Source organism: Chaetodon trifascialis, chromosome 7 (assembly GCF_039877785.1).
Source record: "Chaetodon trifascialis isolate fChaTrf1 chromosome 7, fChaTrf1.hap1, whole genome shotgun sequence".
NCBI classification, from domain to species: domain Eukaryota; kingdom Metazoa; phylum Chordata; class Actinopteri; order Chaetodontiformes; family Chaetodontidae; genus Chaetodon; species Chaetodon trifascialis.
Genome location: NC_092062.1, coordinates 30331552 through 30353391, shown reverse-complemented (window position 1 = coordinate 30353391; position 21840 = coordinate 30331552). Strand labels below are relative to the sequence as shown.

The window sequence follows — 21840 nt, the reverse complement described above, 5'->3', positions numbered from 1 at the left end:
CAGATTCGGACTCTGTGGGAGTCTCGTCCCTTTAACGCAGAGACATAGAGACAAATGTCCAGGAGTCACTGTGCAGGTTGACCTGTGATAGCTTACTCTGACCACGTCTGTCTTTTCTGTCACGCTGGTTTGACAAGTAGTGTACATACAATACGTAACATCAAGTGAAATACACAGTAGCAGTAGTACATGGTATAGTAGTATCAGTATCAGTAGTAGTAGTATTAGTAGTAGTAGTAGTAGTAGCAGTAATGTGTGGCGCTCACATGGGGAACAGCAGGAAGCCGCTGAAGGTGCTGTGGTGGTTGCTGTTGTCCCAGATCTGAGTGTTCTGCCACAGCACCATCTTCAGCCGGTCGCCCTTCTCCAGCAGCAGGGCGGCGCCGTTGGACGCCGTGTCGCTGCCCTCGCCGGACTGCTGCTCGTGGGTGATCAGCTGGATCTCAGCGTTGTTCTTGTAAAGCACGGCGCTCATGGGGAAGTCGGTGGGGGCGTTGGTGGTGAAGCGGATGTAGTAGACCCCACGAACAGGTGCTGTGAACACACCTGGAGGGACAGTGAAGAGTGATGAGGACAGGTGTCCCACTGTCCTGAAGTGTCTTCTCACTGGACTGCGGTTACCATGAAAAGAAAGCTTAGTAAAACCACAGCTGTTTCACAGGTGACACGTGTTTCCATCCAACTTCGTATGAGCTTCCCCTGGAGCTTCGTCTCGTCGTGTCTTCTTCTTCTTCTTCTTCTTCTTCTTCTTCTTCTTCTTCTTCCTCTTCTTCTTCTTCTTCTTTTTCTTCTTCTCTTTAACGGCACCAGCTGGAGAAGTCACTCCACCCGCGTTTTATCTCCACCAGCTGAACCCCATGTACTCACACAACGTTCATTCTAATTGTTCTGACTTGACATGGAAACGCCACCATTGTCTCTCACCTGTCTCCGAGTTGTAAGCCCCGCCCACGTTGGTCAGGACGTCCCTGTAGATGAGGTCTTTGTTTCCGGACGTCGTCTTCACGGCGCCGTTTCCTCCCAGTGAGGCGGCGAAGGCGACTTTGGGCGTTTCTGAAGGAAACAAACTGGTCTCGTCATCTGGTCTCACAGCTGTAAAACCCTTTACTTTGTGCTGCTTGTGAACGCTCCACACGGGCTTCACGTCTTTTTACCTGCTGACATTTCTCACCTCTGACCCTCCTCAGTTCCCTCTCAGCTACATCCAGACGGTCACTCATGGCTGCAAACAGTTGAAGAGAGGAAACATTCAGATAAACTGATTGGACAGACAAACTTCAGCCTCTGTCTCTGTTTGGTTTTCCGTTAACTCGTCCCGTCTTCCCTGTCTCTAAACTCGTGTTCGGAGTTCGTCCGGGTCCAGGACTTACCTCGTCTCTCGGCCTGCAGCTGCACCAGGGCGTCCTGCATCTCCTTCAGCTCGGCCTGGCCGTTGACGGGCTGAGCGGAGCCGAGCCGGGCCAGGCAGGCCAGGGCCAGCAGCAGCAGGACGGGGAGACACCGAGACATGACGAGCGACAGGGTGAGGAGGACGGAGAGGCTGCTGCTTTTATAGAGAGCGTCTCTGTGGTCGATGGCCTCGGTCTGCCGTCCAGCTGTTTGTGCTGAGCCAGTGTTGACTCATCAGAGCTGATAACACTGATTACTGCCCCTGCAGCCTGGACCCAGTCCTCAGTGAGACCCTCAGAGACAGTTTGTCCAGGAGACGTATTTGTCCCGTGGACGGTGACTTCATAACAGTGAAGCTACGTTAGCTTCACGCAGTTTGACAGATTTCTAATCCTGTCCACTGATTCTTTGATCCGATCAGTTCAGACTCTGCGGCTGTTCGTGCTCAACATTCAGTGAGAACTTTGGCTCTTTTGGAAAAACGTGTTTCGAGTCACGAAGGTTAAGTAACAAAAGAAGCTTCTGTGAACGATACTGAGCTCTGGTCCCTGAACGCATCAGCGGCGGCGTGTATTTGTGTTCGCTGATGTTGAAACATTTTAAAACCACTGATGTCTCCTCCTGTCCTCAGTGAATACGGGCTGTCCTACCTGTCCCTGCGGACCAGTATCGGACTGTGGACGGCCTTCCTCTGCCTGCTGCTGGTCGCCACCGACGCCAGCTCGTTAGTCTGCTACATCACCCGCTTCACCGAGGAGGCCTTCGCCGCCCTCATCTGCATCATCTTCATCTACGAGGCTCTGGAGAAGCTGTTCCACCTCGGGGAGGTCTACCCCATCAACATGAACAACCAGCTGGACAACCTCACCTTCTACAAGTAAGGCAGAACCGGCCGCGTGCTCGTTGATTAGCATGGGATTCACGATCGGGCTGATCTGAGCTGTAGTTCCTCACAGTGAGCGTAACGTACGTAGAACACGTAGAAACACCAAAAGACGTTTGGAGGAGCAGAGTTGGTCCAGGTGCCGGCACGCAGCAAGCATGTCAATCAGACTGTCGTAGTCTGGACGACTGAGGAAGAGAAGAGAAGAGAAGAGAAGATAAGATAAGATAAGATAAGATAAGATAAGATAAGATGAAACTAAATTAAGCCGTTACAGCCAGCAAAGTGTTAAACATCAGTGGCATAGAAGGGTGGCCAATACTCTCATGAAGAACTACCAATAATAAATAAATCCAGTTTGTACTTTTGCACAGCTAAAAAAACACCACAAATAACAAATTGCCTCAGATGTCATGATAATGTGAGCATGTGTTAGCATGCAGTCGTTATGATGTGGGAATGGGCTCAGAGCTCCACCACACGACGCTGCAGTGACAGTCTGACGGCGGCTGGGGGACAGCGTCCAGCCTCAGCTCCCACACAGGAAGCACAGCCGTGACGCACAGTGAAACCGTCCAATCGGTGAATCCATCGAACCTTCCTTTGATCCTGTCAGCAGACGCTTTGTTTAGTGAGAATCTGACTCACCTGTTGTTGCAGGTGTCAGTGCTCTCCACCTACCAACGCCTCAGCTGAAGTCCTCCAGCTGTGGAGGAAGAGGAACATCACCTCAGAGAGCATCCAGTGGGACGAGCTGACCGTGAAGGTGTGACGAGAAGCTGCTGGAAGCTTCTGACGCTTCATCAAACACACACACGCACGCACACACACACACACACAGATGCCTCTTCCATAGTTTTCAACGCTGAAGACATTTTCACTGCCACTGTCTTATTTCGGGTTCAGTTTTTTTTTAAGTGAAAGTACTACGTGGTACTACGTGGTACTGTGTGTACTTAAGTTATCACTGAGGAAGCTGACTGAAGCAAATACAAGACAAACCTCTTCAGATTTGATCCATTTTCTCTCCAAAGGTAATGTTCAGCAGAGCGGTTGCATGTCGTTTGCTGGCTGATCACAGCAGCATCTAGTGGACGTGAGAGGAAGTGCAGCTCAGCGTGCTGTCTTTAACGCTGTCTCTCGCCGTCTCCAGGAATGCGTGGACTTACACGGCGAGTTCGTCGGCTCGGCCTGCAGCCACGACGGCCCCTACGTCCCCGACGTCCTCTTCTGGTCCGTCATCCTCTTCTTCACCACCTTCTTCCTCTCCTCCTTCCTCAAGCAGTTCAAGACCAAGAGATACTTCCCCACCAAGGTCTGTCTGTGCGGCACAGGGAGGCGTTTTCAGGAATCGCAGCAGCTCACTCAGACCTTTTGTTTGTAGCTTTAGCCGTAGGTTGGTTTTTGCACGAGTTTGGTTGGAAATGATCACATTTTACTGGGTACACTGGGAAACAGTTGATGCGTTTGTTTTGCGTCCGCAGGTTCGATCGACCATCAGCGACTTCGCCGTCTTTCTGACCATCATGATCATGGTGCTGGTGGACTACCTGGTCGGAGTTCCTTCACCCAAACTCAACGTGCCCGACCGCTTCGAGGTAACGCCGACTCCGCTGTCTGTGTTTGTCTTCAGCTGGCCATCAATGAACTGCTGAGCAGTTTATTGACTTTGATCTCACGTCGGGTCAGGATTAACATTCATGCGTGGTCTGTCCGTCGCCGTGTGGACGTCAGTGAAATCAGTGGCTTTACTGTCACGACATGTTCATCGAAGACCCTGAGACAAAAACTAAAGACGTGTTGAATGTTTGAAAAGCGAGTGCTGCACAGTTTTCTGGAGACAAACTCAGCCTGAGTCCAGGAGTCCTCCCACCCTTAAACCCTTTTCTGATCAGTCACAGTAGGTTTTGTTTGCTGAAGCCGAAGCTGATCGTCTTTTGGTTTGTGGAGTGAGGCCTCCTCAGCAGCAGGCAGGTCAGAGCAGTGACAGGTCACCGGCCAGAGGACGCCTCTTTATCAGCCTCTTTATTTGAGTTTTAAGGTACAGCCAAACGTTAGATAACAGTATGTGCAGGACAGTTTAGGAGAGTAACGACCTTTGAGCTTCAGTACGATCCAAAGAGATTAAGCTGATGGTGAAGGCTCAGACCCGAGGAAGGCGTCCCACCAAGCAAACAAACCCAAACATGAAGCAAGCGAGAATCCAAAAGTCCAAAAACAGCCGAGGTCAAACAAAGCAGTGGTCCAGAAACCAGTGGAGGATCGCCAAAGACGAGCCGGCACAGGCCGAAATACAGGAAGGGAGGGAGGGAGGGAGGGAGGGAGGACACAAGTCTACAGTCACACGGCGGCAAAGCACAGGAAGTAAAGCTGAAGATGACACGTGAGGATGTGAAGTCTTTCAGCATAAAACAGGAAATGACTGAACGAACAGCTGGAACAAGGACAGGTTCCCTCTGCAGGTAGAGTCTGACCTGACGTTCACAGTGACGAATACAGTGCAGCCTGAGGGGTCAAAGGTCAGGAGCCTTTGGTGTTGGTGTTCATCTTTGTCCCTGTCGTGCAGAGATGTCTCTGAACCTTTCGTGACATTATGGATTGTAGATGGTTGAATTTGAGCTTCCCTGTGGACGTTCTAATGTTCGCTTTGTCTTCGTCCGTCGAGCCCACGTCCAACACTCGAGGGTGGCTGATCTCCCCGCTGGGTCCGAACCCCTGGTGGACGCTGCTGGCCGCCGCCGTCCCCGCTCTGCTCTGCACCATCCTCATCTTCATGGACCAGCAGATCACCGCCGTCATCGTCAACAGGAAGGAGAACAAACTGAAGGTCAGGACGGCTGACAGCGCTGCAGGCGACCGCGGACGGGGCGCTCGATGGTAAACTTTGTGCGTTTCGGTTGCAGAAAGGCTGTGGCTATCACCTGGACCTGCTGGTGGTGGCGGTGATGCTGGGCGTGTGCTCCATCATGGGCCTGCCGTGGTTCGTAGCAGCGACCGTGCTCTCCATCTCCCATGTCAACAGTCTGAAGCTGGAGTCGGAGTGCGCGGCGCCCGGCGAGCAGCCCAAGTTCCTGGGCATCAGAGAGCAGAGAGTCACGGGCTTCATGATCTTCGTCCTGATGGGCTGCTCCGTCTTCATGACCTCCGCCCTCAAGGTGAATCCACGTTCACACCTGGTCTGCTGGGTTAACTGGTTTTCTCGTCAGTTCTCTGTGAAGATGCTTTAAGTACCTTTTTCTGGCTGTCTTCCAGTTCATCCCGATGCCTGTCCTGTACGGAGTCTTCCTCTACATGGGAGTGTCCTCGCTCAAAGGCATTCAGGTCTGTCTCAGTGTCTGTCTGTCCTGCTGCAGCTTCACCTGTCTGTGCTTCAGTGTCTCTGATGTCTTGTCCATCCACCCGTCCGTCCGTCCTGCAGCTGTTCGACCGGATCAAACTGTTCGGCATGCCGGCCAAACACCAGCCGGACCTGATCTACCTGCGCTACGTCCCTCTGTGGAAGGTGCACATCTTCACTGTGGTGCAGCTGACCTGCCTCATCGTCCTCTGGGCCATCAAGGTCTCAGCCGCCGCCGTCGTCTTCCCCATGATGGTGAGACAAACAGAGACGACCGAGACGACGTGGTTCATTTTATTAATGCTGCGATAACTCGCCTGTCCTTGCTGTCCTCTGCAGGTTCTGGCTCTGGTCTTCATCCGCAAACTTTTGGATTTCTGCTTCACCAAAAGAGAGCTGAGCTGGCTGGACGACCTGATACCAGAGAGCAAGAAGAAGAAGGACGACGACAAGAAGAAGAAGGAGAAAGAGGTGAGCCGTTACACCGAGGTCTGAAACACAGTGCGACCTGGCGTCAGTGTCCACGCTCACAGTGCTGATGTGTGTCTGTCAGGACGCCCGGCGGATGCTGGAGGAGGCGGAGGACGATCAGCCGTACGACCGAGGGAACGTCCTCAACTTCCCGATCAAAAGCCTGAAAGGACGGTGAGTGGACGACGTCAGAGCACAGAGAGGCCTGTGCACAGACACTGACAGTGTGTGTGTGTGTGTGTGTGTGTGTGTGTGTGTGTGTGTGTGTGTGTGTGTGTGTGTGTGTGTGTGTGTGTGTGTGTGTGTGTGTGTGTGTGTGTGTGTGTGTGTGTGTGTGTGTGTGTGTGTGCGCAGCATGGACCCATCAGAGGTGAACATCTCAGATGAAATGGCTAAAAGCGGCATTTGGAAATCCATGAACTCTGACAGCAGCAAAGCTCTGAGACGCAGCCACAGGTAACCCTCTTCTGATTGGTCCACTCTGAGCTGAAGTGTAACCTGCTCAGGTTATTATCTGTTGGGTTGGGGTATGAATGGTTTCTCACATGTTGGGTGGTGTCTGTGTCTTCCAGTCAGGAGAAGCTGCCGAGCGTCCAGATCAGCGTGGAGAATGAGGACGGTCGGAGAGTCGTGGATGCGGAGACCTCGCTATGATCCACCGCCGCTGGAGGACGAGGCTGCCGTTACGGAGTTGAAAGGTCACGGGAGGACCAATCAGGCTTCACCTCAGCGTGCCGTACTTCTCATGCTGCGTTTCCTCGGACGAAGGTGGACATTTTATTTCCTCATCGTTTTATGGTGAATTACGGAGACTCCGCCACTGGGAGCAAATATGGCCGCCACTCGTGGAAACGCTTCCCTCAGGTTTCTTTGGTTGGTTTTTACTCAGGCAGTCCGCTGCTGCGCTGTGATTGGACTCAGTGGACGCCTGATTTTCCAGACTGATGGTCTGAGAACACCTGAAGTTTAATGTTATCGTTTTAAAGTTTCTGTTTCTGCTTTCATGAAGCAGACGAGGTTCTTCACCTCCGACACTTTTTATTTAATCCATCATGCTGATTTCAGTTGTGTACGTGTCTGTGAGTGTGTGTGTGTCTGTGCGTGTGTGTGATCACCTCGTGACTGCGTGGTCGACTGAATGATGTCACAGTCGCTGTCGTAATAGTTTCTTCTCAAAGTTTCAATAAAATAAATCTGGTGACGATCAGAGTCTTTCACATTTTTCCCTTTAACGAACAATAAAAGCAGATTTTCATTGGCTGAGGACGTTCAGTCAGCTGACGCGCTGTTCGGCGGCTGGTGGGGTTAATGCAACATGGCTACATGTGTGACTGCTCTCTCCTCCTGTCACTTAATCTGTTGCGTACTCGCTTTATTGAGCACGTCTGTCTTCAGGACATCGTCAGTGAAGTTAACGTCAACATGTCCCTCAGTGGACGGACTTCAGTCACGTGACCTCGTCAGTAACCTCGAGCGCTGCAGTAAATCTATTTAAAGCTGTGTGACATCACTGTTGTACAGAAGGATGTGTGTGTGTGTGTGTGTGTGTGTGTGTGTGTGTGTGTGTGTGTGTGTGTGTGTGTGTGTGTGTATTCCTCACATTATGGGGATACAAATCTTTTAACAGTCACATTGTGGGGACTCGCCTTCCTTATGGGGACGAAAAACGAGTCCCATTAACGTAAATCAATACATTATAGGGTGAAGACTTGGGTTAATGTTAGTCTGAGGTTAGGGTTAGGTTTAGGTTAGGTTAGGTTAGGTTTAAGGTAAGGTAAGGTTATAGTAAGGATCAGGGTTTGTAGTTCTGGTTTGGGTAAGTCCGGGATAGAACGTACTAATCAGTGACCTTTAAAGGTGCTGGTTGGACAATTTTGTCACCTTTGGACAAAACAAGGTTAGCCGTCTTGATGCTAAGCTAAGCTAACAAGCTGCTGACTGTAGCTTCATGTTTACCATACAGAGTGGAATCAAACTGAACATCAAACTCTCAGCGAGAAGGAGAAGAAGAGGATGTCAGTGAATGTCAAACTCTTCATCAGTCAGAGCGACACAGACGAGATTTTATTTCCAAAATAAAAAGTCGTGCAAGTTCATAATCTTCATTTATTTCAGAAATCTGCACAAAGCCAAAGCTGCCATTCATCCAATGCACCGACTACACCAGTGTTAATCTGTTGATCTGTGGGTCTGATCCTGGATCTGTTGTTCTGATCCTGGATCTGTTGGTCTGATCCTGATCTGTGGGTCTGATCCTGGATCTGTTGGTCTGAGCCTGATCTGTGGGTCTGATCCTGATCTGTGGGTCTGATCCTGGATCTGTTGTTCTGATCCTGGATCTGTTGGTCTGAGCCTGGATCTGTTGATCTGATCCTGATCTGTGGGTCTGATCCTGATCTGTGGGTCTGATCCTGATCTGTTGTTCTGATCCTGATCTGTGGGTCTGATCCTGATCTGTGGGTCTGATCCTGATCTGTGGGTCTGATCCTGGATCTGTTGGTCTGATCCTGATCTGTTGGTCTGATCCTGATCTGTGGGTCTGATCCTGATCTGTTGGTCTGATCCTGATCTGTGGGTCTGATCCTGATCTGTGGGTCTGATCCTGATCTGTGGGTCTGATCCTGATCTGTTGGTCTGATCCTGATCTGTGGGTCTGATCCTGATCTGTGGGTCTGAGCCTGATCTGTTGGTCTGATCCTGATCTGTTGGTCTGATCCTGATCTGTGGGTCTGATCCTGGATCTGTTGGTCTGATCCTGATCTGTGGGTCTGATCCTGGATCTGTTGGTCTGAGCCTGATCTGTGGGTCTGAGCCTGATCTGTTGCAGCACTGCGATGATTGTGAAGAGCAGCCTCGACAGCAGCAGAGCGATGGACGGTCGAGCTCTACGATGAACCTGAGAACAAACACGTTTTACTGTTTGCGCCACATGAAGTTTTCTGCTCACATTCCAAAATCAATAAATATCAACTGCAGGCCATAAAATTATAACTTAAACCTTCTCAGTTTTAACAAACCACATTTTGCTCGTCAGCTTATAAATAAACTACAGCTCCCGTGAAGTTTTAAGTGTGACTTAAACTTTGAACCAGTTTGAACTCCTTCTTTACCAGTTAGCTACTTTAGTGCAGTGGTTCTGTGCGTTAGAAGCATTGAGAAGTTTCCAGGTGAAATGTGTCTCTGGTGGAGCTGACGGTAACTCAGAGCCTCTGAAACAGAAGAAATCCATCATGAGATCTACTGACAGACGACAGAGTCGGACTCACCGCTGTGCAGCAGCAGGTTCTCGGTCACGCTCAGTGATCCGTTGTGCGGTGCCGGTTCAATCTGCAGCAGTTTGCACATCAGAGGGTAAATGTGGATGCTGTCGAACGGCTCAGACACGAAGTTCCTCTTGAAGTCGGGTCCAAAGGCCCTGAAGATGGTCTTCATGTCCATCTCTCCGTTGTGGTAGCCGTGATCGCCTCTGTTGACATAGACGATTAATCTCTGTTGGGAAAGGAAAAGATGAAGCATCACAAAAGTCAGATCTAGTGTCAGTCTGCTGCTGCCTCCCATCACATCCTGTCCTGCTCCGTCATCCTGAGGCTGCTCTGACCTCTGACCTCACTGACGGCTGCTTCTGCTGCCTTCAGATGCGGCTTTGGAAGTGAAAAGTAAACACACAATCTTTCAATGACAGTTGAAGGCTGATATTCAGGAAACTCACAGAGTTCAGGTTGTATCCCAGATCTGCGACGACCACGATGGGAGGCAGTCGTTTACTTTTGGCGAGATGGAAGTCCTCTGGAATCTCTTCTTTCTTGTAGACCTTCACATTGGGCGCTTTGGACAGAGCATCGTAAACCTCCTGCTCCTTCCCCGGCTTCGGCGTCAGGATACCAAACCCACCGTAGTCGAGGATCTCGAAGCTGGCGGCCCCGAATAAATTCAGATATTTGTTGAGGATGATCTCGTTGACCTGCGGTTTCTTCTTGACGGTGGTCATGCCGTGGTCAGAGGAGATGATGACGTTCAGGCTGTCAGACAGTTGATGGCGAGCGATGGCCTCCCTCAGGTAGCCGAGCGTGCGGTCAATCTGCTGAATGATCGTCTTCCTGTCCGGGTGGTCCGGCCCCTTACGGTGTCCCACGTTGTCCGGCTCACCGTAGTACAGCGTCACCAGGTCGAAGTCTTCTTCTGAGAACCAGCTCATCACCTTGTCAATGTTCTCACGCCACTCGGTCTCGTTTGCGTATTTGTGGTTGATGCTCCGCATAATAACTCGGTTGACCGCCTGGCCGTTGTAGGTCACCCCGCCACCCGGGTAGAAGAAGGAAGCGGTTTTCAGGCCCTGAAACAACAAGAAACAGAAGAAACAAGCCGTAAACACTGAAGTCCATTATTCTCTCTTTTAGCTCTGTCTTTTTGTCTCTACCAGCTTCTGGGGGACATATCAGGCTCCTCATCCTAATTTTGCATTGCCATTTCATTTACTGGTAAAGTGAAAATATTGATCCCAAGGTGTCCTCAGGCCAAATGGGATGCATAATTGCTCCAGCAAGTTCTGGGTCTACTCTGGGATCTCCTCCTATGGAAGGTGCCCTAATCAGATGAACCACCTGAATGACTCGAGTCTGCCACGAGATGTCTGAGCTCCTCACCCTATCTAGACCGAGCCCAAGCACCCAGAGAAACTTATTTTGGTCGCTTTTATTTGTGATCTCATTCATCTCTCAGCTCATGACCATGGGCGGGGACTGGAGCAACTGTTAAGTCTTTTGTAAATCATAATGTCTTAATTTGCTTTCCAGGAAACATGGGAGATGCAGACATTTCTCAAACATTTCGTAATTTCACAGAATCGACTGCCGCTCTGAACGGCAGCGTACCTCAAGGCTCTGTCCTCGGTCCCGTCCTGTTTTGAGTTCATGCCGCATTAAACTCTGAGTACTCCTCAGTTTAAAGTGAATCTTTGTTGTGTCGCTCAGGTTGAGGTCAGTTTCTTTTGGTGTCAGTCATCCTGATCGGTGACTCACCTGGTTCTGAGCTGTGATCCATAACGGCTGAACTCCGGTGTCCCACCACTCTGATTTCTTCAGCGTCTGCCTGAAAGGAATTTTTAGGTTCGTCTTGGGGTTGAACATCATGTTGTGGATGACTTCGTGATCCTCCACCCATCGGCCTAACGCACAAAACAAGACAGGAAGACTTTCATTTCCAAATAATACTTCTATATTTGCCATTAACTTCCATCATTTATTAAAAATTCTTCAAACTTTTGAGATTCCTCCACGCCAACACAGTGGAGGTCAATGGAATTTAGTTATTTACATCATTTCAATTATATTTGAATATTTAACAGCATTTTGCTTCCATATCAGGACCGTCCACATGGTCAGACACCACGAGGGCAACAGTCTCAACAGTTTTTCAGATTTATCTCAAACGACGTTTCAGTCTTCGTATCAGTCAAGTGTGTAGACGTGTGTTCAACTGTCCTTCACCTTTATAGAGGACAGGACTGTTATAGATACACACTATACACGTTTTTAACCAAAGTGCAGTAAGTTGTTAAGATGTTTCACCAGCTTTTACTCTGTACTGAGTTTCCTGAAAGCAGCATCTTGTTACTCCAGAACAAATGAACTTCTCATATCAACACTGTTTGCTTCATTATGTATGTTATTATATTTCCACTGTAAATCTGTCACTGGAGCTGCAGTGCAGGTCGAGTCATCGGGCTCACAAAAATACTGTGGAGTACCGGAACGGTACAAGTAAAATTTGTGGTTGAATCAGTTGTTATAGATGTTATTGTGTCTGATTATTTATAGTGTTATATCTACAAACACGTAGTCGAGTACTTTATCAGTCTATTGCTTGTTGGACGAGAGTTCAATTCCCCGTCAGAGGGAGGTGTACTTCATACTGAGGACTGCTCCTTGTATCTTCATTGTCATTGCTATCTTCTCTTTGAGTTTGAATATATTCTATACGTTTAAATTCTTAAACTTGATTATTTTTGTCATATTTTTGTGAAGCAATTAACACATTTAAAAAAGTTGATCTTAAATGCATTCTCTAATGCAATCTAATGAATTCTAATTAGTCACCACCAAATTCTTAATATTTAGGTTGAATAATATTGAATTTGTAGCCCTGAAATATTTTCTATCTGGATTTATGTGTTTCAACTTCTGGACATTATTTCCTCTCTGTATCTTACAGCATTCATCAATTCAGATTTAAAACCAGTTTTAAAACTGATTGAATTCAATTCGCTGAATCTGGATCAAACATTCTGGTTCTTCAAGATCATAAAATTTAAGATGTGAAATTCAGGAAACTGAGGAAAAGCAAAGTGGAAGATGTCAAAGACAGTCGTGGACTCAGGACTTCATGATATTTAAGTCTTTGTCTTATTTGCTTCCATATATTTTCCCTTTGGATCCATCACAGACTGTCTGCAGGTGGACTGGATCACAGTAATCATAGTAGTAGTACTGCAGTTCTGTGTTACCAGTGATGGTGGTGAAGTGTGACGGGGAGGTCATGGTCAGCATCGGGGGGGTGACGTATTTGGCCTTGATCCCCTCCTCTGCCAGCTGGTCCAGGTTCGGCGTGTCCACGTCCTGGTCGTAGTCCCACCTGAAGCCATCGAACGAGATGAGCAGCAGCTTGTTCCCCGCCGTGTTCAGCGGCTTGCCGGCAGCGCAGACGGCCGCCGCGACCACCAGGAAGAGCTCCAGCCTCATCTTCATCTTCACCCCAGCTGACTGCAGAGTGCTCACCTGGAGCTCCGTCTCACTTTATATGTGGGCAGGTTCTCTGATAGAGATCTGCTGACCTGCTGTGAAGGACGAGACCTTCGACTGGAGGCAGAGTTCAGACGGGTCCTTATCAGAGGTCATTTCCCTGATCAGCATCATTGATCTGTGGACCCGCTGATAACTGCTCCATGGTCTGACTCCAGCTACTCTGAGGCGTGTCTGTCCTGGAGACACTTCTGACCACAAATACACAACTACTGGTGGTCAAAATGGATTTAAACAGAATCAACATTCTGAACTTAAGGTCCACTTGCTAACTGTTTCCAGGACTTTCAACCACATCTCAGGGTTCATCTTCTACAGTGCCTGTCGTCATGGAGACAGCAGTTTTCATCACCTGAAGGAAGTTAAAGGAAGGTCAAGAGGTTCACACAGTGTTCCAGCTAACTGAACAATTATCATTTAGAAAACGCATAGATAGCCTGTGGGGTTCCTCAGGGATGCGTTCTAGGGCCACTTGTTTTCAATCTGCCAGCATCTCTCAGACCAGCTGATGCCCTCTCAAAGGGTCTTCAGACATTAATGTGTGGATGTCACAGAACTTCTCACAGCTCCATCAGGATCAAAGCGAGGTTTCAGTGACAGCGTCTGAACATCAGAAACGAGTCACAAAGTTAAATTCTCAGTGGCCTCAGACGCTGATCTGAACTTAAGGCTCATGTGGGTTTTGTCAACAAATCAGATTGTTAATTTTGAAATGTGTCCATTTGTGTGTCTGAGTGACGCAGAGAGACTGATGCAGGTGTTAATATTGATCAGGCTGAACCTCTGTGATGTTTTATCTGATCGACCTTTTGTTTTTCATTCATTTTGTTTTATCTTCCTTTATTCTCGCTTTTATTGAACTCTATTATTAGAATTACGATCATTTCTTTTGAATCTGTTTTATTGTATTTCATTGTCATCATTTGATTTTTTTTTTTTCTTTTAATCTTTTCACGTAGTGTTTTAACCTCAGATTTATTCTACCGTGTGCACTTGTTCTGTCTTATTTCTGTCAGTCCTCTGTGAAGCACTTTGGACTGCACGAAATGAAAGGTATGAAAGGTGCTGTTTGATTGATTGATTGATTGATTAATAGTTCTTGCACTGCTGGTTTATCTGATCAGAATATGATGACATTAATAAAACTTAAGGACATCTTAAAGGGAACAAGCTGACTCCATCTGCTGATTATTTATTACAACCTTTATTTAACAGGGAGGCTGCTGTGAGCAATCTCTCTTTTACAAGCAGCCTGATTACAGTACATATAAAACAATAAACACACAGGAAATTTACAGCATGCATTAACACATTATGCAACAAACAGTTCAAGGACATCAACACAAAGGACATCAGCTCAGAGAAAACACATTCACACTGTTGTGTCAGTCAGAGGATTTAAGTTGATGAACAGAGATCAGATTGTCCCACTTGTGTGGATCGTAGGATTAAACAGCCAGTTTCCCCGTCGTAGAGTTAACATGATGGTTTTCAAGCACCCAACAGTCTTTGGACGCGCTGTGAAACTGATCTGTAGTTAAACAGACATGTAAGACACCCAGACAGTGAAAGACACTGAATGCAGCACGAGTTCTTCTCGCTGCCGTCGACGCTCTCATACAGAGAACAAGGACGCGACCTAAGAGGTTTAGGCGTCGAGGCAGGAGGCTGCATATAAATCCCATCAGCTTTAAAGGTTGACTGACATTTTGCTTTCTGCAGATTCGCCTTGTTTCTCTAAAAAAAATGCCAGTTTTTCTTAATAATGTGGAAACAATGCGTGTCACTGAGAGGCAGCAAGTACAGTGAGACAGTAATGAGCAGGACAGCTATCTGCAGCCCGAACAACGCTGGATCACCACCTGGACAAAGGAGGCGGCTGCTGGGGCCCCGGACCCCAGCTGAACCTAAAGGTCCCAAATTCAGCTTTATGTATATGTGCATGTGCTCATTCAAGGAATCTGACTGCGGTTTGAAGGCTGCACTCAGTGTACCTTCATAGAAACAGAGGACAGAAAGCTCAGTGAGGACAAAAGACTGAAGAATAAATTAAGTGCAAAAAGGAAATGAACAATAAAGACTGGAGTGAGATTTACAGAGCGCAGGGACTTCTGCTGACAGCGACAGTGAGTGGTCATGTACCTGTTAGAAACTGTTGATTATTGGCTGATAAGCGTCCAATCAGCCGTCTGACTGCTAACCGTCCGTCAGGCTGACTGCTGCTGGGATCAAACTGTCTCTGTGTCTGCTGGTTTTAGCACTCAGTGATGTGTAGCGCCGACCAGAGGACAGATGTTGGAACAGGTGGTCTCCAGGACGAGGGGGGTCTGCAGTGATGCTTCCTGCCTGCTCCTCAGTCGGGAGGCGTGTCAGTGCTGAATGGAGGCCAGGTTGGCACTAACGGTGCTCTCAGCCGTCCTTACAGTCCGTCACAGTCCGTTCTTGAGGACCAGCTGATCGACCTCCTGTCTCAGATGAGGCTGATGAGTGTTGTGTCGTCTGCAGACGGGTCTCCGGAGGGGCAGTTGTTGTTGTAGAGGGAGAACAGCGGGGGGGAGAGCACACATCCCTGGGGGGCTCCGGTGCTGATGGTCCAGGTGCTGGATGGGATTTTCCTGTCTCACATGCTGCTTCTCGTCTGTCAGGAAGTTTGCTATCCGCTGACGGGTGGAGGCGGGCACAGTCAGTTTTGAGTGGGTGGATTTCTGGGACGGTGTTGAACGCCGAGCTGAAGGATGCTTCATTTGTCCCTGGGGGGTCGAGGTGGATGAAGTTAATTTCTTTAATTTGTTTTTCATTCATTTTGTTTTATCTTCCTTTATTCTCGCTTTTATTGAACTCTATTATTAGAATTACGATCATTTCTTTTGAATCTGTTTTATTGTATTTCATTGTCATCATTTGATCTTTTTTTTTTTCTTTTAATCTTTTCACGTAGTGTTTTAACCTCAGATTTATTCTACCGTGTGCACTTGTTCTGTCTTATTTCTGTCAGTCCTCTGTGAAGCACTTTGGACTGCACGAAATGAAAGGTATGAAAGGTGCTGTTTGATTGATTGATTGATTGATTAATAGTTCTTGCACTGCTGGTTTATCTGATCAGAATATGATGACATTAATAAAACTTAAGGACATCTTAAAGGGAACAAGCTGACTCCATCTGCTGATTATTTATTACAACCTTTATTTAACAGGGAGGCTGCTGTGAGCAATCTCTCTTTTACAAGCAGCCTGATTACAGTACATATAAAACAATAAACACACAGGAAATTTACAGCATGCATTAACACATTATGCAACAAACAGTTCAAGGACATCAACACAAAGGACATCAGCTCAGAGAAAACACATTCACACTGTTGTGTCAGTCAGAGGATTTAAGTTGATGAACAGAGATCAGATTGTCCCACTTGTGTGGATCGTAGTATTAAACAGCCAGTTTCCACGTCTGAACAGTGTTCTGGGTCTGCAAGCACAGCAGCATTGTGGGTAAATCTGTCCCATCATTCCTGCAGCGTCTCCAATTACCCGACAAAACACCATCACACCCCATGTCACAAGCAGCTTCTGCTAATGTTAGCAAACTGAGGTCACTGATGATGCTAATGCTAATGCTAACATTAGCCATTATGCCTTATCAGCAGGTGGGTTTCAAACAGAGCTGTTCTGTTTATGATTGCTACATATTTGCAGTGGATTTTGTTTTTCTAAATAGCATTTTTTTTTTGCATTTATGAATTCCCTTACAGACCATAATTAACAGTGTCACGGCCGATCCTGATCTGGAGGTCTGATCCTGATCTGGAGGTCTGATCCTGATCTGGAGGTCTGATCCTGATCTGGAGGTCTGATCCTGATCTGTTACATCATTGTGAACATGAAGAGCAGCATCGCCAGCAGCAGAGCGACAGGCAGTCCAGTTCTCTGTGATCCACCTGAAAACAAACAGTGTTACTTTGACCACATGACGTTCTCTGATATGATGCAGTACTATAAGTACTACTGGTACTACTAAGTGACGTGTTCCTGGAGTTTTCTGCTCACATTCCAAAATCAATAAATATCAACTGCAGGCCATAAAATTATAACTTAAACCGTCTCAGTTTTAACAAACCACATTTTGCTCGTCAGCTTATAAATAAACTACAGCTCCCGTGAAGTTTTAAGTGTGACTTAAACTTTGAACCAGTTTGAACTCCTTCTTTACCAGTTAGCTACTTTAGTGCAGTGGTTCTGTGCGTTAGAAGCATTGAGAAGTTTCCAGGTGAAATGTGTCTCTGGTGGAGCTGACGGTAACTCAGAGCCTCTGAAACAGAAGAAATCCATCATGAGATCTACTGACAGACGACAGAGTCGGACTCACCGCTGTGCAGCAGCAGGTTCTCGGTCACGCTCAGTGATCCGTTGTGCGGCGCCGGTTCGATCTGCAGCAGTTTGCACATCAGAGGGTAAATGTGGATGCTGTCGAACGGCTCAGACACGAAGTTCCTCTTGAAGTCGGGTCCAAAGGCCCTGAAGATGGTCTTCATGTCCATCTCTCCGTTGTGGTAGCCGTGATCGCCTCTGTTGACATAGACGATTAATCTCTGTTGGGAAAGGAAAAGATGAAGCATCACAAAAGTCAGATCTAGTGTCAGTCTGCTGCTGCCTCCCATCACATCCTGTCCTGCTCCGTCATCCTGAGGCTGCTCTGACCTCTGACCTCACTGACGGCTGCTTCTGCTGCCTTCAGATGCGGCTTTGGAAGTGAAAAGTAAACACACAATCTTTCAATGACAGTTGAAGGTTGATATTCAGGAAACTCACAGAGTTCAGGTTGTATCCCAGATCTGCGACGACCACGATGGGAGGCAGTCGTTTACTTTTGGCGAGATGGAAGTCCTCTGGAATCTCTTCTTTCTTGTAGACCTTCACATTGGGCGCTTTGGACAGAGCATCGTAAACCTCCTGCTCCTTCCCCGGCTTCGGCGTCAGGATACCAAACCCACCGTAGTCGAGGATCTCGAAGCTGGCGGCCCCGAATAAATTCAGATATTTGTTGAGGATGATCTCGTTGACCTGCGGTTTCTTCTTGACGGTGGTCATGCCGTGGTCAGAGGAGATGATGACGTTCAGGCTGTCAGACAGTTGATGGCGAGCGATGGCCTCCCTCAGGTAGCCGAGCGTGCGGTCAATCTGCTGAATGATCGTCTTCCTGTCCGGGTGGTCCGGCCCCTTACGGTGTCCCACGTTGTCCGGCTCACCGTAGTACAGCGTCACCAGGTCGAAGTCTTCTTCTGAGAACCAGCTCATCACCTTGTCAATGTTCTCACGCCACTCGGTCTCGTTTGCGTATTTGTGGTTGATGCTCCGCATAATAACTCGGTTGACCGCCTGGCCGTTGTAGGTCACCCCGCCACCCGGGTAGAAGAAGGAAGCGGTTTTCAGGCCCTGAAACAACAAGAAACAGAAGAAACAAGCCGTAAACACTGAAGTCCATTATTCTCTCTTTTAGCTCTGTCTTTTTGTCTCTACCAGCTTCTGAGGGACATATTAGGTTATTTAGCTGCTAAACGTCTAATTTCAAACTGTCGTTAGGACCTGAGTGCTAACTGGCGCGAGGACCTTATCGTCATGCAGGAAATTCTTATTCTTTCTCCAAATGAATCACATTTCTCAGGGTCTAAAGGTGCTCGAAAACTCATGAAACTATGCACGTCAGAGGTTGCAAACGTCAACTCCAGTCTTACTGGTTCCTGCCAAAGACGTAAATCTTTAGAAACACCTTGTAGTTTCCTCAAACAGCTGCTCGCTGTAGTTTATATCAAACAAACAGGAGGCAGCAGTTTAAAGTGAATCTTTGTTGTGTCGCTCAGGTTGAGGTCAGTTTCTTTTGGTGTCAGTCATCCTGATCGGTGACTCACCTGGTTCTGAGCTGTGATCCATAACGGCTGAACTCCGGTGTCCCACCACTCTGATTTCTTCAGCGTCTGCCTGAAAGGAATTTTTAGGTTCGTCTTGGGGTTGAACATCATGTTGTGGACGACTTCGTGATCCTCCACCCATCGGCCTAACGCACAAAACAAGACATTTCCAAATAATACCTCTAAATCTTTAAGAGACACCCAGCAAAAGGCTTAAAATCAAAGTCAAGCGGTTTTAATAGTCATATGGAAGTTCAGTCTTCTGTGGACGAGATTTAACAGCTTCTGTCAGCATGTGAGAGACAGCGCCAACATTTCCAGCCTGTGACCATGAAGACAACGCTGCTGTGTGTCTTTAATAAGCTGTTCATTCTGCCTGATGTCTTCAGACACAAATCACCAACTCTAGGTGGCGCTACAGCACAAATAAAGTTTAACAGGCGACGCCAGCGAAGCTCCATCAGCTCAGACGTTTTCAACAGCTGCTTCTACTTCAGACACTCCATCAGTATGAAACACGGGACAGACAAAGAGAGGACATGAAGACACAGCCGTGAAATACTGAAAAGAAGATGTTGAATCTGGAAGATTAACATCAGCAGTCCTTCTTTTCGTCTCGTTCATGGTTCAGTATTTTTTGCTGTGTTGGCAGAAAATGAACCCGAGCACAGAGCAGCGCTGTAAAACACTGTCATCAGGACCTTTGACTTTTCAGAGAAAGAAAAGGTGGAAAACACGTCACAGTTATCACAATCCTATCGACTGTGTAACTTTATTAGTAGACACTGGCAGTAAAAGTACACGTGCAGTTTCTTCAGGAAATGCGAATATTCTCGTTGTTATTATCTCTGGAAGCAGAAAGCTTTTAATCTTCTAAGAAAGCAAATATCTAAGAATAATTATACAATAATAGCTCCATTTAATCACAGCTGAGTTCCTCTTAAATTTAAATAACAGTGAAACTGTCACACAGATTTACTTTTTTCTGATATAAAACCTGATTCCAGAACAGCTGGAAACATGTGAAACATCAGTAAACAGGAAGTGATCAGCTGATCTGATCCTCTGTGACACAAACTGACCTGAGAACAGCTCAGAGTCAACAGATTTAATGTTCTTCCTCATCAGCTTCATTGATTTCTGTAAATATCTGCTCCAGAAACACCTGTTTGGATCATTCCACAGGTAAACAGGCTGATTGGTGACAGGTGAGAGGATCATGGTTGGGTGTGAAAGAGGCGTCTTGGAAAGGCTCAGTCGATCATAGAGGACGGAGGAGGTTCAATCAATGATCATCGAAAGATTCAGAGAAAGATTCGAAATGATTGGAAACGACAGCTGTGATCCTGATTCCACGTTAATGTCTGAGTAGAAAAACTCTGATGACATCATAGAACAATCACAGGGGACGTTTTACTGCGCTGTGGACTTGTAATACTTGAAGTACATTTTGCTGATTATACTCAGATGCTTTTATTGTGACAGGGTATGTTTGCTTTGTTTTTCAGATGACCAGTTTTAAAACTGATTGAATTCAATTCGCTGAATCTGGATCAAACATTCTGGTTCTTCAAGATCATAAAATTTAAGATGTGAAATTCAGGAAACTGAGGAAAAGCAAAGTGGAAGATGTCAAAGACAGTCGTGGACTCAGGACTTCATGATATTTAAGTCTTTGTCTTATTTGCTTCCATATATTTTCCCTTTGGATCCATCACAGACTGTCTGCAGGTGGACTGGATCACAGTAATCATAGTAGTAGTACTGCAGTTCTGTGTTACCAGTGATGGTGGTGAAGTGTGACGGGGAGGTCATGGTCAGCATCGGGGGGGTGACGTATTTGGCCTTGATCCCCTCCTCTGCCAGCTGGTCCAGGTTCGGCGTGTCCACGTCCTGGTCGTAGTCCCACCTGAAGCCATCGAACGAGATGAGCAGCAGCTTGTTCCCCGTCGTGTTCAGCGGCTTGCCGGCAGCGCAGACGGCCGCCGCGACCACCAGGAAGAGCTCCAGCCTCATCTTCATCTTCACCCCAGCTGACTGCAGAGTGCTCACCTGGAGCTCCGTCTCACTTTATATGTGGGCAGGTTCTCTGATAGAGATCTGCTGACCTGCTGTGAAGGACGAGACCTTCGACTGGAGGCAGAGTTCAGACGGGTCCTTATCAGAGGTCATTTCCCTGATCAGCATCATTGATCTGTGGACCCGCTGATAACTGCTCCATGGTCTGACTCCAGCTACTCTGAGGCGTGTCTGTCCTGGAGACACTTCTGACCACAAATACACAACTACTGGTGGTCAAAATGGCATTTTAACTGAAACCCAGTCTGGACCACAGGAGCTGGACCGGGACTGGGACTGGGACTGGGACTGGGACTGGGACTGGGACTGGGACTGGGACTGGGACTGAGCAAGTCAAAGCTAATGGGCAGAAGGTTTCACCACACAGGAAGGCATCGTTTGATAGTCTGTGTGTGTGTGTGTGTGTGTGTGTGTGTGTGCTTGTTTGCTTTGTGGGGGAGAGCTGCTCGGTATCGTGTGTGTAGTATAAATGTAGATAACACGCCAAAGTAAGCAGGTGACACATCACAGTGGACGTGACCACATGATGACTCTTCATAGCAGGTTTGACTTTTCCCGGGATCGACCCGGCCTGCCTTTGACCTCGCCTGCGACCCCCCCCCCCCCCCCCCCCCCCGTAACTACCCCAGCTTTGGGACTCTGACTCTTCTGCCTCCCCCCCCCCAGACTGTTTGTTGTTCTGAAGCCATCGAACCGAGCATCGAGCCAGGCCGAGTCGGAAGGCTCTGGGTTCTCGTAGCGCTGCTGCTGGATCCTGATAACACAGTCAGTGTTTCCAGGACCTTCAGCCACATGCCAGGGTCTTCATGGTCTGCATGGTCTGCATCTGAAGTCAAAGACAGCTCTGAAGAACCTTGTGAAAGGACCATGAGCCGGCTTTTTACAAAGTTCACCTGAAAACAGGTGAAAAAGGAGAACGTCACTGAAAAAATGCCCAGCAAACACTCACAGCTGCCGACGTCCAGGTGATCATACGACTCC

At 47.7% G+C, this 21840-nt stretch overlaps 4 protein-coding genes across 5 annotated transcripts in view; 1 reads left to right on the top strand and 3 right to left on the bottom strand.

The window, feature by feature from the left end:
- Positions 1-7279, top strand: part of LOC139333426 (sodium bicarbonate cotransporter 3-like) — a 32085-nt gene extending 24806 nt beyond the window's left edge. For both annotated transcript variants that reach the window (XM_070965828.1, XM_070965826.1), the window contains exons 14-25: positions 2021-2266; positions 2933-3038; positions 3426-3587; positions 3757-3870; positions 4938-5099; positions 5176-5427; positions 5525-5593; positions 5691-5864; positions 5949-6080; positions 6163-6254; positions 6435-6536; positions 6653-7279. In XM_070965828.1, the coding sequence (XP_070821929.1) occupies positions 2021-2266; positions 2933-3038; positions 3426-3587; positions 3757-3870; positions 4938-5099; positions 5176-5427; positions 5525-5593; positions 5691-5864; positions 5949-6080; positions 6163-6254; positions 6435-6536; positions 6653-6734 (1693 nt within the window). In that variant the 3' untranslated portion in view covers positions 6735-7279. The remainder of the gene's footprint in view (positions 1-2020; positions 2267-2932; positions 3039-3425; positions 3588-3756; positions 3871-4937; positions 5100-5175; positions 5428-5524; positions 5594-5690; positions 5865-5948; positions 6081-6162; positions 6255-6434; positions 6537-6652) is intronic.
- LOC139333427 (complement C1q-like protein 4) lies at positions 263-1509 on the bottom strand. The gene is made up of 4 exons (XM_070965829.1): positions 1371-1509; positions 1172-1258; positions 925-1053; positions 263-546 (listed from the first exon to the last, which is right to left on the bottom strand). The coding sequence occupies exons 1-4, from the start codon at positions 1507-1509 to the stop codon at positions 263-265; spliced, it is 639 nt and encodes a 212-aa protein (XP_070821930.1).
- Positions 7280-9295: 2016 nt separating the features above from the next.
- On the bottom strand, positions 9296-12823 carry LOC139334214 (ectonucleotide pyrophosphatase/phosphodiesterase family member 7-like). Its single transcript, XM_070966974.1, has 4 exons — positions 12583-12823; positions 11099-11244; positions 9790-10413; positions 9296-9569 (listed from the first exon to the last, which is right to left on the bottom strand). Exons 1-4 carry the CDS (start codon positions 12821-12823, stop codon positions 9318-9320), a joined length of 1263 nt encoding a protein of 420 aa, XP_070823075.1. The 3' UTR covers positions 9296-9317.
- A 4388-nt stretch (positions 12824-17211) lies between these two features.
- LOC139334213 (ectonucleotide pyrophosphatase/phosphodiesterase family member 7-like) lies at positions 17212-20802 on the bottom strand. The gene is made up of 4 exons (XM_070966973.1): positions 20562-20802; positions 18781-18926; positions 17684-18307; positions 17212-17463 (listed from the first exon to the last, which is right to left on the bottom strand). The coding sequence occupies exons 1-4, from the start codon at positions 20800-20802 to the stop codon at positions 17212-17214; spliced, it is 1263 nt and encodes a 420-aa protein (XP_070823074.1).
- Positions 20803-21840: the final 1038 nt, after the last annotated feature.

What these genes read in the sequence shown, in the direction of transcription:
- LOC139333427 (XM_070965829.1), bottom strand. Translation starts at nt 1,509, where the DNA reads ATGTCTCGGTGTCTCCCCGTCCTGCTGCTGCTGGCCCTGGCCTGCCTG. An exon ending in GCTGCAGGCCGAGAGACGAG is followed by an intron (nt 1,259 to 1,370) that starts GTAAGTCCTGGA and finishes CTGTCCAATCAG; the next exon opens with TTTATCTGAATGTTTCCTCT. An exon ending in GGAACTGAGGAGGGTCAGAG is followed by an intron (nt 1,054 to 1,171) that starts GTGAGAAATGTC and finishes TGTTTCCTTCAG; the next exon opens with AAACGCCCAAAGTCGCCTTC.
- LOC139334214 (XM_070966974.1), bottom strand. Translation starts at nt 12,823, where the DNA reads ATGAAGATGAGGCTGGAGCTCTTCCTGGTGGTCGCGGCGGCCGTCTGC. An exon ending in GGATCACAGCTCAGAACCAG is followed by an intron (nt 10,414 to 11,098) that starts GTGAGTCACCGA and finishes TTGTTGTTTCAG; the next exon opens with GGCCTGAAAACCGCTTCCTT. An exon ending in TGGGATACAACCTGAACTCT is followed by an intron (nt 9,570 to 9,789) that starts GTGAGTTTCCTG and finishes CTTTCCCAACAG; the next exon opens with AGATTAATCGTCTATGTCAA.
- LOC139334213 (XM_070966973.1), bottom strand. Translation starts at nt 20,802, where the DNA reads ATGAAGATGAGGCTGGAGCTCTTCCTGGTGGTCGCGGCGGCCGTCTGC. An exon ending in ACACTTCACCACCATCACTG is followed by an intron (nt 18,927 to 20,561) that starts GTAACACAGAAC and finishes TTTGTGCGTTAG; the next exon opens with GCCGATGGGTGGAGGATCAC. An exon ending in GGATCACAGCTCAGAACCAG is followed by an intron (nt 18,308 to 18,780) that starts GTGAGTCACCGA and finishes TTGTTGTTTCAG; the next exon opens with GGCCTGAAAACCGCTTCCTT.